The sequence below is a fragment of the Ictalurus furcatus genome, chromosome 28 (assembly GCF_023375685.1).
Source record: "Ictalurus furcatus strain D&B chromosome 28, Billie_1.0, whole genome shotgun sequence".
Classification (NCBI taxonomy): domain Eukaryota; kingdom Metazoa; phylum Chordata; class Actinopteri; order Siluriformes; family Ictaluridae; genus Ictalurus; species Ictalurus furcatus.
The window spans coordinates 7,036,786-7,050,461 of NC_071282.1; the positions used below are offsets into that span (position 1 = coordinate 7,036,786).

Here is a 13,676-nt window from a genome sequence, read left to right on the forward strand (position 1 = left end):
ACTCACTCACCAGCCAAGAAACTTTAAATCACTCCATGCTAAAGAATTTGCATGCTGGAAAAGTTACAGCTTTACCCCTAACACTGGAGAGTCCTTCCAAAAAAAAAAATAAATGTCTGCTCACATAATGCACTCATTCATGCTCTTATTCACCTTGTAACAGCCAGGAACGACTTTGCATTGGGCCGCATCACAGCGATGATTATTTTCCTATAACAGAGCGCTCCATGATGTTTTATTCCTTAAATGCGGACTAGAAACTACAGTGCAGATGAGAACATAGCTAAGAATAAAATCAATTAAAATAAAATGAACACAAATTGTATGGAGTGTGATTCTGTCCTCTACAACAGGCTTAGAGAAGGAGTGGCCTGTTGTGCGCACTCAGACCCGGGCAGCTCTGAAGCGAGAGGGCATTGTGGGGGAGAAGATCCTGATGGAGGTGAAGAAGAAGGTGAGACATGCTGAGAGAGCGCTCACACCTGCTCTGGACAATGCGACACAAGCAAGAGACACAGCAACGCAGGCTCAGAAGACAGCTAATTCCGTAGCTAAGGTAAATTTGAAATGGTGTCTCACACAAACGGGAAGGTCCCAAAATAATTTCTGGTCAAGCGCAAAGTTTCAATACTCGTTTGAGGAAGTGAACTTTTGATGAATGGAAAGATGACAAGAGAAAAACATAAACTAAGCCTCAGTAGGTTTTTAGTCATCTGATCATTTGAAATATTGAGTAGTAATAGGTCAAGATGATTTGATATGTGTCTTGAAGATATTTCACTTGATGGTATTAGTAACCAGGGTTGGGAGGGTTACATTAAAAATGTATTCCATTACAGTTACAAATTACTTCATAAAAAAATGAATCAGTAACCAAGTATCACAATATGAAAGTGAAATAATCTGATTACTTTTGGATTACTTCAAGGTCACAAATGTAAATAAAGTCGAGTAAAGCAATATGATCTAATATACTTTTATTTAGAGCTTAAAAACATGTTCAATGTTTGGATTTGTTTTAATAAAATAAATACATTTGTTGCTCTTGTACGTCACAACTGGCCAGAGAGAACCAGAACTATAATCATGCAGCTATCTATATTGTGTTATGTCAAAAGCAGGGCTCCAGACAAAAAATCTATTAAGGAGCCACTGGCTCCTATAAGAAAAAAAAAAAACAGGCCTCAAATGATTTTTCTAAGTGCCACATAAGAATGAACTTGCATTAAAAAAAATTTAAAACAGTTACTTTCAGTCATCCTGTCATGTGTATGTCTGGCCTCCTTTTACAGCATCAGCATTTTCTTCCAAGTTCACTTAAAGTGAGAAGTGAATGTTTTTTTTCCAACTTGAGAACTATATACAGTGACAAAGACTTGTTCTTTACACAGAATCGGAGCCAGTGTCACTGACCGTAATTATGTCAGCATCACTTGGCCATTGAGTGTAGTTTGGCCTCCTCCTCTGTTTTGCAGAAAGCAAGCGTTTGACAGATGGTTCAGGATCAAATTGTTCAAGTGATGGGTCCTCTGTGCTGATCCTGACCAAGTTTTCCAAGGTTGAATTGCATACTTTTGATTTTATCCTGTTTTGAGCTGAAAATCCACGTTCACACTGAGCAACCAAAGTGGGTAGGACAAGCAATATCTCAACTAGATGCATTCTGCTCAAAGCACATGCTGTGTTGTTGTCATACGTCTTGCACACATGCAGTCAATTTGTCTTCATTAGTAATATCTGAGAAGTAAATTTGGTGAAAGGTAGCTCTTCACATGCAATCATATAGTCTGTGTTGAATTTTATTTTTAGTTCCTTCCATTCGGTCTCATCATGTAGTTCATGTGCACAAGACACTGCTTGTGCTAATGGTGTTTTTGTGGAGCACACTGCAATTACATAGTCAGGAGCTTTTTATATGCTTTTGACTATCGTCCTGTTTTCTCACAGTCTCTTTCTTTCCCCACAATTTCTCTGCCTAGTTTGGAACAAAAGTCACAAAGCATTTTCTTTGTGCGATGATCATTCCTCAGCCATGCAAACTCTTGAGTCGAAGAAGTCTTAAAATGCCTTTCTGCACTTTTCTTGGGATTTCATTGATTGACATGGAAAGATGATCCTCTGGGTCTCCGTCGTTTTCGCTCTCTTTCATGGTGGCACAACTGGAGCCTGCTTTTTTTTATTAACAAGTGTGTCATCAGCATTGGTGCTCAGTGGAGATGAAGATTGTTTGAAAAAGTTAGATATTTTCAACATGTCTTTCTCACACGGAAAGCTGATCCTCACTTTCCCCGTGCATATTTTGGTGCTCTAGATGAATTTGAGCTCAGTAAAATTGCTTTTTTGCCCCCACTGAAACTTTCATGCACAGTGTCTCATTTTATTACGTCAGATCAACAAATTATGTGATAGGCTACTCCTCACAGAACACACAAATTAAAAAGACATTACATGCAAATTTTGAAATCATAACGTGTAAATTTATATTGTCGCCAGTGGTGATCTCAGCAAAAATATAATTCGCAAAATTAATATTTTTGGTCGCCAATGTTTGGTGACCGTTTTAGGCCCAGTTTGGAGCCCTGCAAAAGATTAATTTCTTTGGTTTTAAATGAAAAATTAAAATTTAAGCCTGATAGTATTCCCATTGTATTTTTTACAAAATGTACTTGTAATCTGATTACTTTGTTTTTTTTATGTAACTGTAAAGGATTACATTTACCAGTTTTTTGTATCCTGATTATGTAACCCCATTACATGTATTCCATTACTCCCCCAAGCCTGTTAGTAATGTGTATTTAAGATTATACCTGTAAAGGCAGTCCCATTTCTTTGCCATTTTGGATAAACCAAAGGAAGCTAAATCCATATACTAATTCCTTTTAGGATGCTAAGGCATCTTTGTCCCGAGGAAAGCAGGTGAGGAAGGTGTCTGCTCAGCTGAAGACAGACGTGAATGCAGCCATTCAGCAGCTGACAGAGCAAGAGAATTTAGCTGCTCAGGTGGCAGGAGATGTGAAAGATGAGGTAAACTAACTTTTTATCAGTTCATAGTTATGTTTAATGCTGTGGCATGTCCATGAAAGTAGTTAGTTCATATTACTAATTAGGTTATAAAGTGGTTCTTGAAAGTTTGTGAACCCTTTAGAATTTTCTACATTTATGCATAAATATGACCTGAAACAAGTACTAAAATATACAAAAAGAACCCAATTAAACAAATGAGACCAAAAAAATATTATACTTGGTCATTTATTTATTGATGAAAATGATCCAATATTACATATTTGTGAGTGGCAAAAAGTATGTGAACCTTTAATTTCAGTATCTGGTGTGACCCCGTTGTGCAGCAATAACTGCAACTAAATGTTTCCAGTAACTGTTGATAAGTCCTGCACATCAGCTTGGAGGAATTTTAGTTGGTGGGTTTCCACACATGAACTACTTGCTTCAGGTCCTTCCACAACATTTCTATTGAATTAAGGTCAGGGCATTCACTTGGTCATTCCAAACCATTAACTTTATCCTTCTTTAACCATTCTTTAGTAGAACATGCTTAGGGTCGTTGTCTTGCTGCATGACGAACTTTCTCTTGAAATTCAGTTCACGAACAGATAACCTGACATTTTCCTTTAGAATTTGCTGGTATAATTCAGAATTCATTGTTAGATCAATGATGGCAAGCTGTCCTGGCCCAGATGCAGCAAAAACAGGCCCAAACCATGATAATACCACCATCATGCAGTGTTTTCCTTTCTCCAAGCATAACGCTTCTTATTGACACCAAAAATTTTATTTTAATCATCCATCCAGAAAACATTTTTCCAATAGCATTCTACCTTGTCCAGATGATCTTTAACAAATTGCAGGAGGGCAGCAATGTTATTATTGGAGAGCAGTGGTTTTCTCTTTGCAACCCTGCCATGCACACCACTGTCATGCCATGATACACTTCCACAAACATGTGTTGTGAAGATCAGAGTTTAATAGATCCCTGTTCTTTGAAACAGTCATCCGATTGATTGAAAACACCTAACACTAATTTCACCATCAACTTAACTGCTAATCCTCACATATGTTATGCTTCAAAGTACAGACAGAAGCAAGTGCAGATTCTTAAACATTTAATAACAAACATACGAAACACTCTACAACTAGGAAACAAAACACTGTGGCAAAGACAAAATACAGCAGCATAGACAAAGGTATAGTGAGACGATAACGTGAGACAAAGAGTGCATTGCAAACTGTGACTATATACAAGAGTGCTAATTAACAGGAACGTGAATCAGGTGCAGGTGGTCATGTGACAATGAATCAGTGGCTGTTGGGAACTGTAGTTCAGAGTTCCCTTACTGATTTCATGACAACATACTTTTGCCACTCACAGATATGTAATATTGGATCATTTTCCTCAATAAATAAATGACCAAGTATAATATTTTTAACTCATTTTTTTAAATTGGGTTCTCTTTGTCTACTTTTAGGTTTTGTCTGATGATGTTTTAGGTCATATCTATGCAGGTATATAGAAAATTCTAAAGGGTTCACAAACTTTCAAGTACCACTGTAGCAGTTATAAACAGTTGTTCCCTCACCAGCCTCTCTCTCTCTCTCTCTCTCTCTCTCTCTCTCTCTCTCAATAAGACAAGTGCTGCCACTGGAGACTATTATTTCCATTAATGTTACATACAAATTTCTTTATAGAAAGCTTTACTCTATATCAAGCATGAACAACTTCATTCAACTATATCAAGTTTTTCTTTGTTAAAGCTAATAAAACACATTTTAAATCCACTTATAATAAGACATAAATTATGTGAAGTGTCCACCTTATAAATCTCTGTGAATGAGCTGTTGCTATAGAAATGATAATATTAATAATATTAAGTATAGCTTTTATTGAACATTAATGAACACCTTCTGACCAATCCGTTCAAGAATTCAACAGTGCTGGGGTATAAATATGTTTATACAATCCTAACCAATGTTGAAAAGGATTCGCTGGGTATTTTGTTTTTTGTCCTGGAACTTCCACACACTACAAGATTTGCCCAGATTAATACGTTTTCAGATTATGCTCATTAATCCCAACCAATGAGCTCAACCTGGAAAAAAGTGGATGTCAAATCAAGTCAAGCATGGAGGATGTCTGTTCAGCTCAACTTTCACTGGTTATATATCATTTTTTTCTGTCAGTTGTGTTTCCCCCATATTACAGGATGATGGGTTCAATATTTATGGTATCAATATTTTAAACCTTGCTGGGCAGTGAGTAAGGGATTTTAACTGACTTTTTTCAGCTTCAAAACGGCTTGCTTTTCTCTCATAGACAGCTCTCTGGTCTTCATGTTGATTTATCCTTTTTAACAGCAAATGCAGTTTTCTTGCAAGCCTAGGGCCCAAACCAAGAGTAGACATTCAGAGTTATTCATTATTTAAACAATCTTTTAGGGCACACCTGGGTAACAAGAAACGCCTATCAGTCACATGTTCCAAAGTTTTGATCAAAATTGTAAAAAAAAAAAAAAAATGTGTGGGTTCAAACATAAGGTGCCATGCTCCACCTCTGAGTGTGTGTAGACATAAACTGAATCAGGTGCGTTCGTCTGGAGAAAATAAAAATTTCGCAGAGCATGAGGTTCTCAGGTCTGGGATTCAGGAATAACTGTAACCACTGAAATCTTGCATTGACTGTGGTGTAAAAGTGCTATTAATTCGAAATCAGAACAGCATTTAAAGACACTACTTTACTATGTGACTTTTTAGCCCTTTCTATCTTTTCCCTCGTTTATGAATTTGCTCCTCATTTATGCTCCACAGACTGATGTTTCTTTAAAGGGAGTGATGGGTAGCATGGAGTCAGCCAAGAGCCAGCTGGAGGGTTTCACACACATGCTAGCCGAGCTGCTTGATCAAATAGGTACATTCCAAAATCTTTTACTCCTCTTTTCTTTTCTTCTGACTTTCCTCTTCTGTATTCAGCATTTCTTGTTTTTACCTTTCTATGGCTTGCCATCACTAACCTTTCCTTTTCTGTACATTCCTGTGCTGAATGAATTTTTCTTGCACATTGTTGTCTTTTGTAATGCAAAACCTTCCTCCGAATTGTGTCTCGCATCGAGCAGGAAAGAATACAGACATGGAGAAGTACGACCGCGTACTGAATGAGACAGCAGCCCGTCTCAGAGTTCTCCGGGGCAGTGTGGAGAGCCCAGCACTGAACAGGAAGTTCCAGATACTTCTTGGAGCCTCTGAGGCTCAACAAAAACAGCTGACGGAGCTTGAAAAGAATCTGCAGGACATTCAAGAAGAGCGGGACAGCCTGACTGATATTGCCCAGAGTCTGCCTAAAACATGCCCAGAGAGGAGCTAAAGAGAAGGAATGGAATGGAATATAAACAATATATTTGGCATACTCGTTTTTAAATATTTTATTAAATATATTAGCTGGATGTAGAGGGAGTGGGAGTGAGGTGTGCACAAAGAGAATTCTTCATGCAGTTCCATGTATAACCACGTGGTGTCGCTACATGTACAAGCTCTAATAGAAGTTTGGTTTCTGACATTATAGTACATACAGTATACATTACACCCATACACGTTTGAATCGCTATCTCTGTGTTATAAATCATGCTGAAGTCCAATAAAAAAGTTGAACGCCTTTATTATTTTTGTTATTTTGTTACTGTTTATTATTATTATTTTATATATATATATATATATATATATATATATATATATATATATATATATATATATATATATAGCATTTTCACACAGTGGGTCCATGGATATGTGCTAGAGCTCCACTGGCAGTGTTCTGTGCAAAACATATGAAAATTCAGTTTTGTTGCATTTAAGTGGAATGTGTATTTCTTTTCTTTGCCCTCATTCTAGATTTGAGTTATACAGTAAACTGTGCTGATGTCACACAATGCAACCCTCAAAATAACTTTTGAATAGGTGCAATAATACACACAGACATGGGTGAAAAAGGAAAGGGAAAACAAGTGTCACTGTAATGCGTGTAGTTTGGGGTCACTTGAGAAGGATCACTGCAAGTCAAATTTTTCTGACTGTTCATCTTTATTATGTGATGAAATATTTCTGTCCTGATGGGAGTGAGCTCTTTCAGGATGACAATGATCCCATCAAAAGAGTTTGAAATTAAATACATGCTATTTAAACGTATCATAAATGCATACATTCTTGAATATCTTATGCTTCTGAAATGCATTTCCACCTTTTCTGTAGATAAACAGAAATATTGAATTGCAGCCTACATATTAGGCTTCCCTACACAGCAAATCCATATGCAGGATAGTTGGGATGGATCAAAATTAAACCTTAACCCTTTTCTGAATTATGTTGCCATATGGAAACAATTCATTTATCTCCAATGTTTTAATAGGCAATAATACAGAACTACTATTCTTATGTAACTGGGGAAAAAAGGTGCTTTAACTCTGGTATTTAAAAAAGCCATCTCATACATCTTGTTATTTTTGCCTATATGTTTCATTCCAGAATTGTTGCCAAATTGCTATTTGGCAACAATTTACCACCAATTGTTACTTGAACTAATTCAAGTAATCAAAATCTATAATTGTTTATGTAAATGTTACAATTCATGCAGTAGATGGTTCATTTGTACGATGCTAAATACTTTCCCTTCATGCATGAGGAATTTTGCCCAAATTAGGAATTTGTTTTGATTTTTAGACAGGAGTTTCTTGCGATTCCTCTTTTAGCCACACGATGGCGCCGGGGGTCCAACGACGAGCATTAGGAATCACTTAAAGGAATCGATTCTCCTTTAAGTGAATCGAGCTTCAGAGTGTTGGTTTGGTTTATTCGTTCATCCCTAGTCCCGCTGAATAGTTAGCGATGGGTATTCCGAGTCACTTACGGATTCGATTCTTGTTGAAATGAATCGAGAATGGGAATTTTGTCTTGAAATGTCATGTGGGCTAAAATCGACTCTATGTTGAAAAATGACACAGTTGTTATTTTTTATAAGTAATTTTGTCTATATAGCTAATGGTTTTCCGGGTAACAATAATTTCATAGATAAAAACCGTTTACAGTTAACATCATAACGTAATTTTGATGTTGAAACATATTGTATTGTTGTTGTTCTGTAGCAACCAGCGTTCTACAAGTCAAAAATACGTCAAAAACACGTCAAAAACATTGCCAAAACATTTTGATCACCTCGTGTTTGAGAATCGATTCTCCCGAGTCGATACACGGAGTCGTTCAAAAAAAAAAGAAGAAGGATTCATTGGCGGACGTCCCTCAATGAACTCCTGCGACTTGCGTTTATTCTCCTCCGCCTCCTCACGAGAGAACACGATTTACACGGATTCTCAGCTCCGTAACGTACTTGGTTCATCATGCCGTCTAATAAGAATGTACAAGGTAAGTCCTGATATGATTACACATGTATTTAATCTATTCTATTATTATTTTCTATCGCTAATTCTCTGTGTATTTCAAACAAGCGCGCCTGGTTCGTCTGGAATGCTGCATTATGGCTCTGCTCTTCATTACCGCAGCAGCAGCAAGTGCACAGCAATTAAATTTTTTTAACAGGGTTTGTGTTTATTTTCCAGGTGGGAAGGCGTTTGGATTATTGAAAGCGCAGCAGAGGGAGAAGCTAGAAGAAGTGAACAGGGTAAAGAGATGAATGTCTGCATACCGTTTCTTTCTAGGATGCGTCTCTGGTGCTGTTTGACTGTGGGAACCGTTAGCTAGCTCAGCTAACTGTACTTGGCTTTGACCTTTGTTTATCAATATTACACAACCCAGTAAGCCTTTACTGTTCATGGAGCTAAGCTAAAGTGTATTAAAACGGTCTTAATCAAAGGTCATAAATAGTAGACACACTTTTAAAAAATAAAAAAAAAGCTGTATGGTGTGTCTGAACGCGTTTGTATTGTGAGCTTAGAACAACACAAATCTCATGGCTGTACTTGTGTATTGTTTGTTTGTTTTTCTCCCCCAGACTTTCCCCAGGCGAGAAACGACATATATAAACGACATACATATATAATATAAATACACGGAGTCATTTTAAAAACCGGACTATTTTAAGCTCATTTGCCACGCTGTAGCTGTGTTTAGCTCAGGTGTGTCTGTCTGCTTGGATGAATTGAGACCGTTGTTGCCAGTGTTGAAAAACACTTCAGGGGAAAGTAGTTAATGCGTGCTCTACTGTGCCGCACGACGTCACCGACTCATTTGCATATTCATGCGGTAGTCGTGGTTATTTGCATATCAAAACGTTACACGAAGAAAGGCAGGACGATTTTCCCCCTCCACAGAGTAGAAAAGCATTGACTATAAAGAAAGTGATTTCTTACAGAGAGTTTAGAAGACAATTTTGGTCATCACAGCTCAAACTAACAATGTACATACTGTATTTACAAAATATAAGTTCTGTCACGAATGCAGACAAAAAAGTGGTAGTGAGTAGTTGGGAGCTACACACAAAGGAAACAGGTTTGTAAGGAGTATTTATTGCTTCTATTTTTCTTTACATAATAATATTCATCAAATAACTAAATGTAAATATAAGTGTAGCTAAGGAATGTTTGTGGTAGCTTGCAAGTGGTAACTGTGTGTTTAAGTCCTCCTGGAAAGTTTGTATTCATGAGTATTAAAGTCGTAATTATGACGTCAGGTGCATTCAAGTCACTTTGGTCGGAGCAAGATGGTGGTGTACTTTCTCTTAATTAACTACATAAAAATACAGTTTTTAAAAAAAATCTGCTTCTAGAAAATAAAGAACAAAGAATGCGCATAAGGTATCTTTTGCATTATGTTTTTAATCAATTTATGAAACCACAGTACACTTTATTGTTGGATATTATATTGAAATTCCCACTAGGATTTTGCAGTCGCCGAAATGAATGCAAGATCAAGCAAACTGCAATATTCGCAGGAAAGACATCACTGCGAAAGACAGTGCAAAACAATTTCGTTCAATTGAAATTTTGCCAATTCAAGTAGTTTTCCGCAGAAAAGCACAAAAACTTCTACAAAGTGCATCGTAAATTTTTAAAAATCAAGTATTTTTGGCCACAACAATCACACAAAAAATCCTGTATGGACTGGAAATTGTACAATGCTATCGTATGTTGTGCAGGCAGTTTTATTGTAAATGTAAAAAAAAAAAACCTGACAATAACTTGCTGCATATGGCAAACACATCATAACTGAAATCAGCTTCTGAGACAAGTAAACAATCTATTTCAACACATTTACCATCAAGTACAGACGTTGCATCCTCTGATTCCACCATCTTTTCTTTCTGACATGTCCCCAACTCAGGAACCCAGAGCTCAAAGAATATTCTGAGTTTCCCCACTTGTAATTAGGTCTTTGTGGTGGCATTCATGTGCGTTCAATTGGTAAATCCGATATTTCTGTCATGACTCGAACACAAAATAACTTGCAAGTTGTAATGATGTCATTACTGTTTGTGAAGTTCATAAAAAGCTATGTTAACTGCACTTTTAATGTTACAAGTCTGAGTGGCTGTTGGTGTAGTTCTACTATAGTTAACACTATAGATCACAGCACAGCAACAACAGCAGACAATAGCAAGTAGCTTAGCAACAAGGTAGCCGGTTAAGGTTAGCTATGAGTAATAACTAACGTTAATGATTACTGTCTCAAAACAGCAATTAGTATGATATTAGTATTAGTATATATATTAACATATAAATTTTAAGTCCCTATGAAATCAAAATTGAAGTTTTGTGGCTTTTAGTATGAATGTTAGCCTTAACAGGGTTCTACGGTAGAAAATTATTTTAGGAGCAGTTGTGCTCCTAATTACAAAAATTTAGGAGCATAGTCAAAAATTATGGAGCACAGTCAAAAATCGTGGCTCACGGCTGAAGTTGTTGTTTTTGTTGTTGTTGTTGTTTTAAAGAGATGGTAACATTAATGTGCCACAATATAGCACACAAGTAGGCATGAGAAAACTTGAGCTTGTCAATTATGACAGAATTTAGGAACATAGTGTGAGCCATGACACATTAATTTACCTTCTGATAAACTAAATGTAATATTTTCAGTTAATGTTACAGGCTGTATGCAAAAAAAAAACAACCATTAACCTGTTCCACCTTGTAAATAAATACAATAAACCTCAATGTTCAGTCTTTGAAGTCTGCTCCTCTTAAATATATTTAAAGCTACACTGTTAGATATTTCCCACTGTCATGGTTCTGGGCTGGAGTCAGTTCTGGAACCACTCTGTGTATATTGTGTATATATCTGAATAATCTCATATAGGATGTGATTGGGTGAGTTCATGTACCCGTCAGATGAAAAGCAGTTTAGTTTAATGGTGTTCATTAAGGATACACCGATCAGGATTTTTACAACCAAACCGATCCAGATACCAATCTTTTTTGTTTGAGCTTTAATCAGGAGGTCTATCATAAAAAGTTAAACATAAGCTGTCTGCTCTTGGTCACTTTTAATTGAGTTAAAATAATAGCAATGAGAAATACTGCTGGCTAATTGATAAATAAACAGCATAAAACATTTATTTTTAAATATCTTAAACAATAAAGAGTCCTAATTAAAAGTAGACTAACACAAAAATGATCCATATTAGGAAAAAGGCTAATAGCCTTCTAAGGAAATAGTCTACTAAGCTTAATGTCAAATTGATATTAAATGTAACCCATAGTAATTAAACATTATTTCATTTCTCATTTTATTTACATTTTATGAAATTATCTATTTTTTATAATAGATTTACATTAGTAGTTTTATTTTTGTTTCAGTTTTAGATGTTTTCCCCCAGTACAGTGTTGCCATGTATGCTGATAATATTGTGTTTTTGGGAGGATTAAAGCAAAACATGGAAACTGGAGTTGACTTTTCTAGTGATATCTGGCAACCGTGAGTTTAAATAAAGTCAGTGCTCTAGTACAGTTGGTGTAGAAGGAGAGCTGCAGTGTACTGTATGTTTACAGACTGAACAGTTGCTACTCTTGATTATGATTGGTGAGGAATTATTTAATAAAGAAGTTTGAATTAAACCCACCATGTCGCGTTAGCATTACTATTCATTTACTCCGCCCAACACCGCTGTGGCTACACGAGCAGGTCACAATCGCAGGTTCAGGTCTTTTTGCATGATCAGTAAAAGATGGCGGTTTGTGAGATCGGGAAGTTGAGACAAGAAGATGATGTACAGTGTTAATCTTTTCATCATAATGGCTTCTCTGAAGTATTCACACACTTGTTCGGTTGACTGAGGTGATGAAAAGCAGTGTGAAAATAACTGTTGCGCGGTGTAGATGCATTTTGGACTTCCTGTTACTTTTATTCCGATTGTATTATACAACTCTGAACAGGTCACTCGCACTGGTGCGCCTAAATATTAATTCACAGTCGCACAAAATTACTTTTAGTCGTAAATGCGAGTGAAATAGTCGCACGTAGAGCCCTGCTTAAGGTTATCTATAGGCTAGTGTCCTCCAAAACAAAGACAAAATTTGCATGTAGAAGATTTACGCATTCAAAATTTACAGTCGCTCTCTACCACCAATACGGATCAGCATATTTGACTGTCAAGTACAGCTTAGCCCGGGCTGTGTGGGAAGTTAAATGCTATTGGCTATTTGAAAAGGGGGAGGAGCCTCTTAATATGTCCTGCCCTGACCTGTTTCAGTGCAAATTACGTCAACACATCGAATAACACTTCATGCCATGCTGATTTGATGTCACTCCATAAATGGGGAAAGAACTGGTAGTTGAAAAGAGTACCCCAAAGTTCCTGAGTTGAAATTTCAGGTCTGTGGCTCCAATTTAAGGCAGCAACTAGACTCTGCTAGTTCGAGAGCTACAATGTGACTAGCACACTGGTGTTGTCAGTGGTATTAGCATGGACGTTGAAGCTTTGGAAGCAGATCCTGTTTGAGCAGAGTGTGTAGCAGGTGATGGAGCTGGACAGACGGACGTACTAAACTGCCTCTGCATTAGTCATTTTAGGTAGAGATGAGATGAGAGGTAAAACCCACTGGCAACAATATGAGTGGGCAGTCAAAGTGAAGTGAAGTTTATATTTGTAACACTCAGTTTGTGAATTTTATTTAAAATAAATGAAAAAAAACAGTATCGAAAGTTGGGGGTGGGGGGTTAATCATCCGATTAATCGAGTAATGATTAGTTGCAGCCCTAGTGTGTAATGAAGGAAGCCGTTCAGTATAGTGGAAATAGACCTATATGCTGATTAAGTCGAAGTCAGATTTATTTATGTAGTACGTTTAAAACAACACAAGTGTTGACCAAAGTTCTGCACGTCATGTATAATAAGAAATGCATTAAAATAGAGCATAAAATATCATTTGAATAAATATATAAACAAATAATTACTATAATAAAACAAACCAGCTATAACTTAGACCAAAGAATAAGCAGCTGGACAGGGCAAATTATAGATAAGCCTGAGAGAAGAAATAAGTTTTCAGGGATGATTTATATGAATATATTGTAGGGGAAGATCTGGTAGAGAGGTGCAAGCTATTCCAAAGCCTCAGCACCGTTACAGAAAAGGTTTTTAACTGTGACTCTGGAATGGCTAGTAACAACTGAGAGGAGGATCTGAGTGAACGATTTAAAGAAGCTGAAACTAAACTAAAGTATTT

At 36.7% G+C, this 13,676-nt stretch overlaps 2 protein-coding genes across 2 annotated transcripts in view; both read left to right on the forward strand.

Moving 5' to 3' along the window:
• Positions 1-6,661, forward strand: part of lamc3 (laminin, gamma 3) — a 176,906-nt gene extending 170,245 nt beyond the window's left edge. The window contains exons 25-28 of the mRNA XM_053618520.1: positions 354-556; positions 2,884-3,024; positions 5,821-5,920; positions 6,126-6,661. Coding sequence (XP_053474495.1) covers positions 354-556; positions 2,884-3,024; positions 5,821-5,920; positions 6,126-6,373 — 692 coding nt within the window. The 3' untranslated portion in view covers positions 6,374-6,661. The remainder of the gene's footprint in view (positions 1-353; positions 557-2,883; positions 3,025-5,820; positions 5,921-6,125) is intronic.
• A 1,607-nt stretch (positions 6,662-8,268) lies between these two features.
• Positions 8,269-13,676, forward strand: part of aif1l (allograft inflammatory factor 1-like) — a 29,586-nt gene continuing 24,178 nt past the window's right edge. The window contains exons 1-2 of the mRNA XM_053618127.1: positions 8,269-8,421; positions 8,616-8,677. Coding sequence (XP_053474102.1) covers positions 8,397-8,421; positions 8,616-8,677 — 87 coding nt within the window. The 5' untranslated portion in view covers positions 8,269-8,396. The remainder of the gene's footprint in view (positions 8,422-8,615; positions 8,678-13,676) is intronic.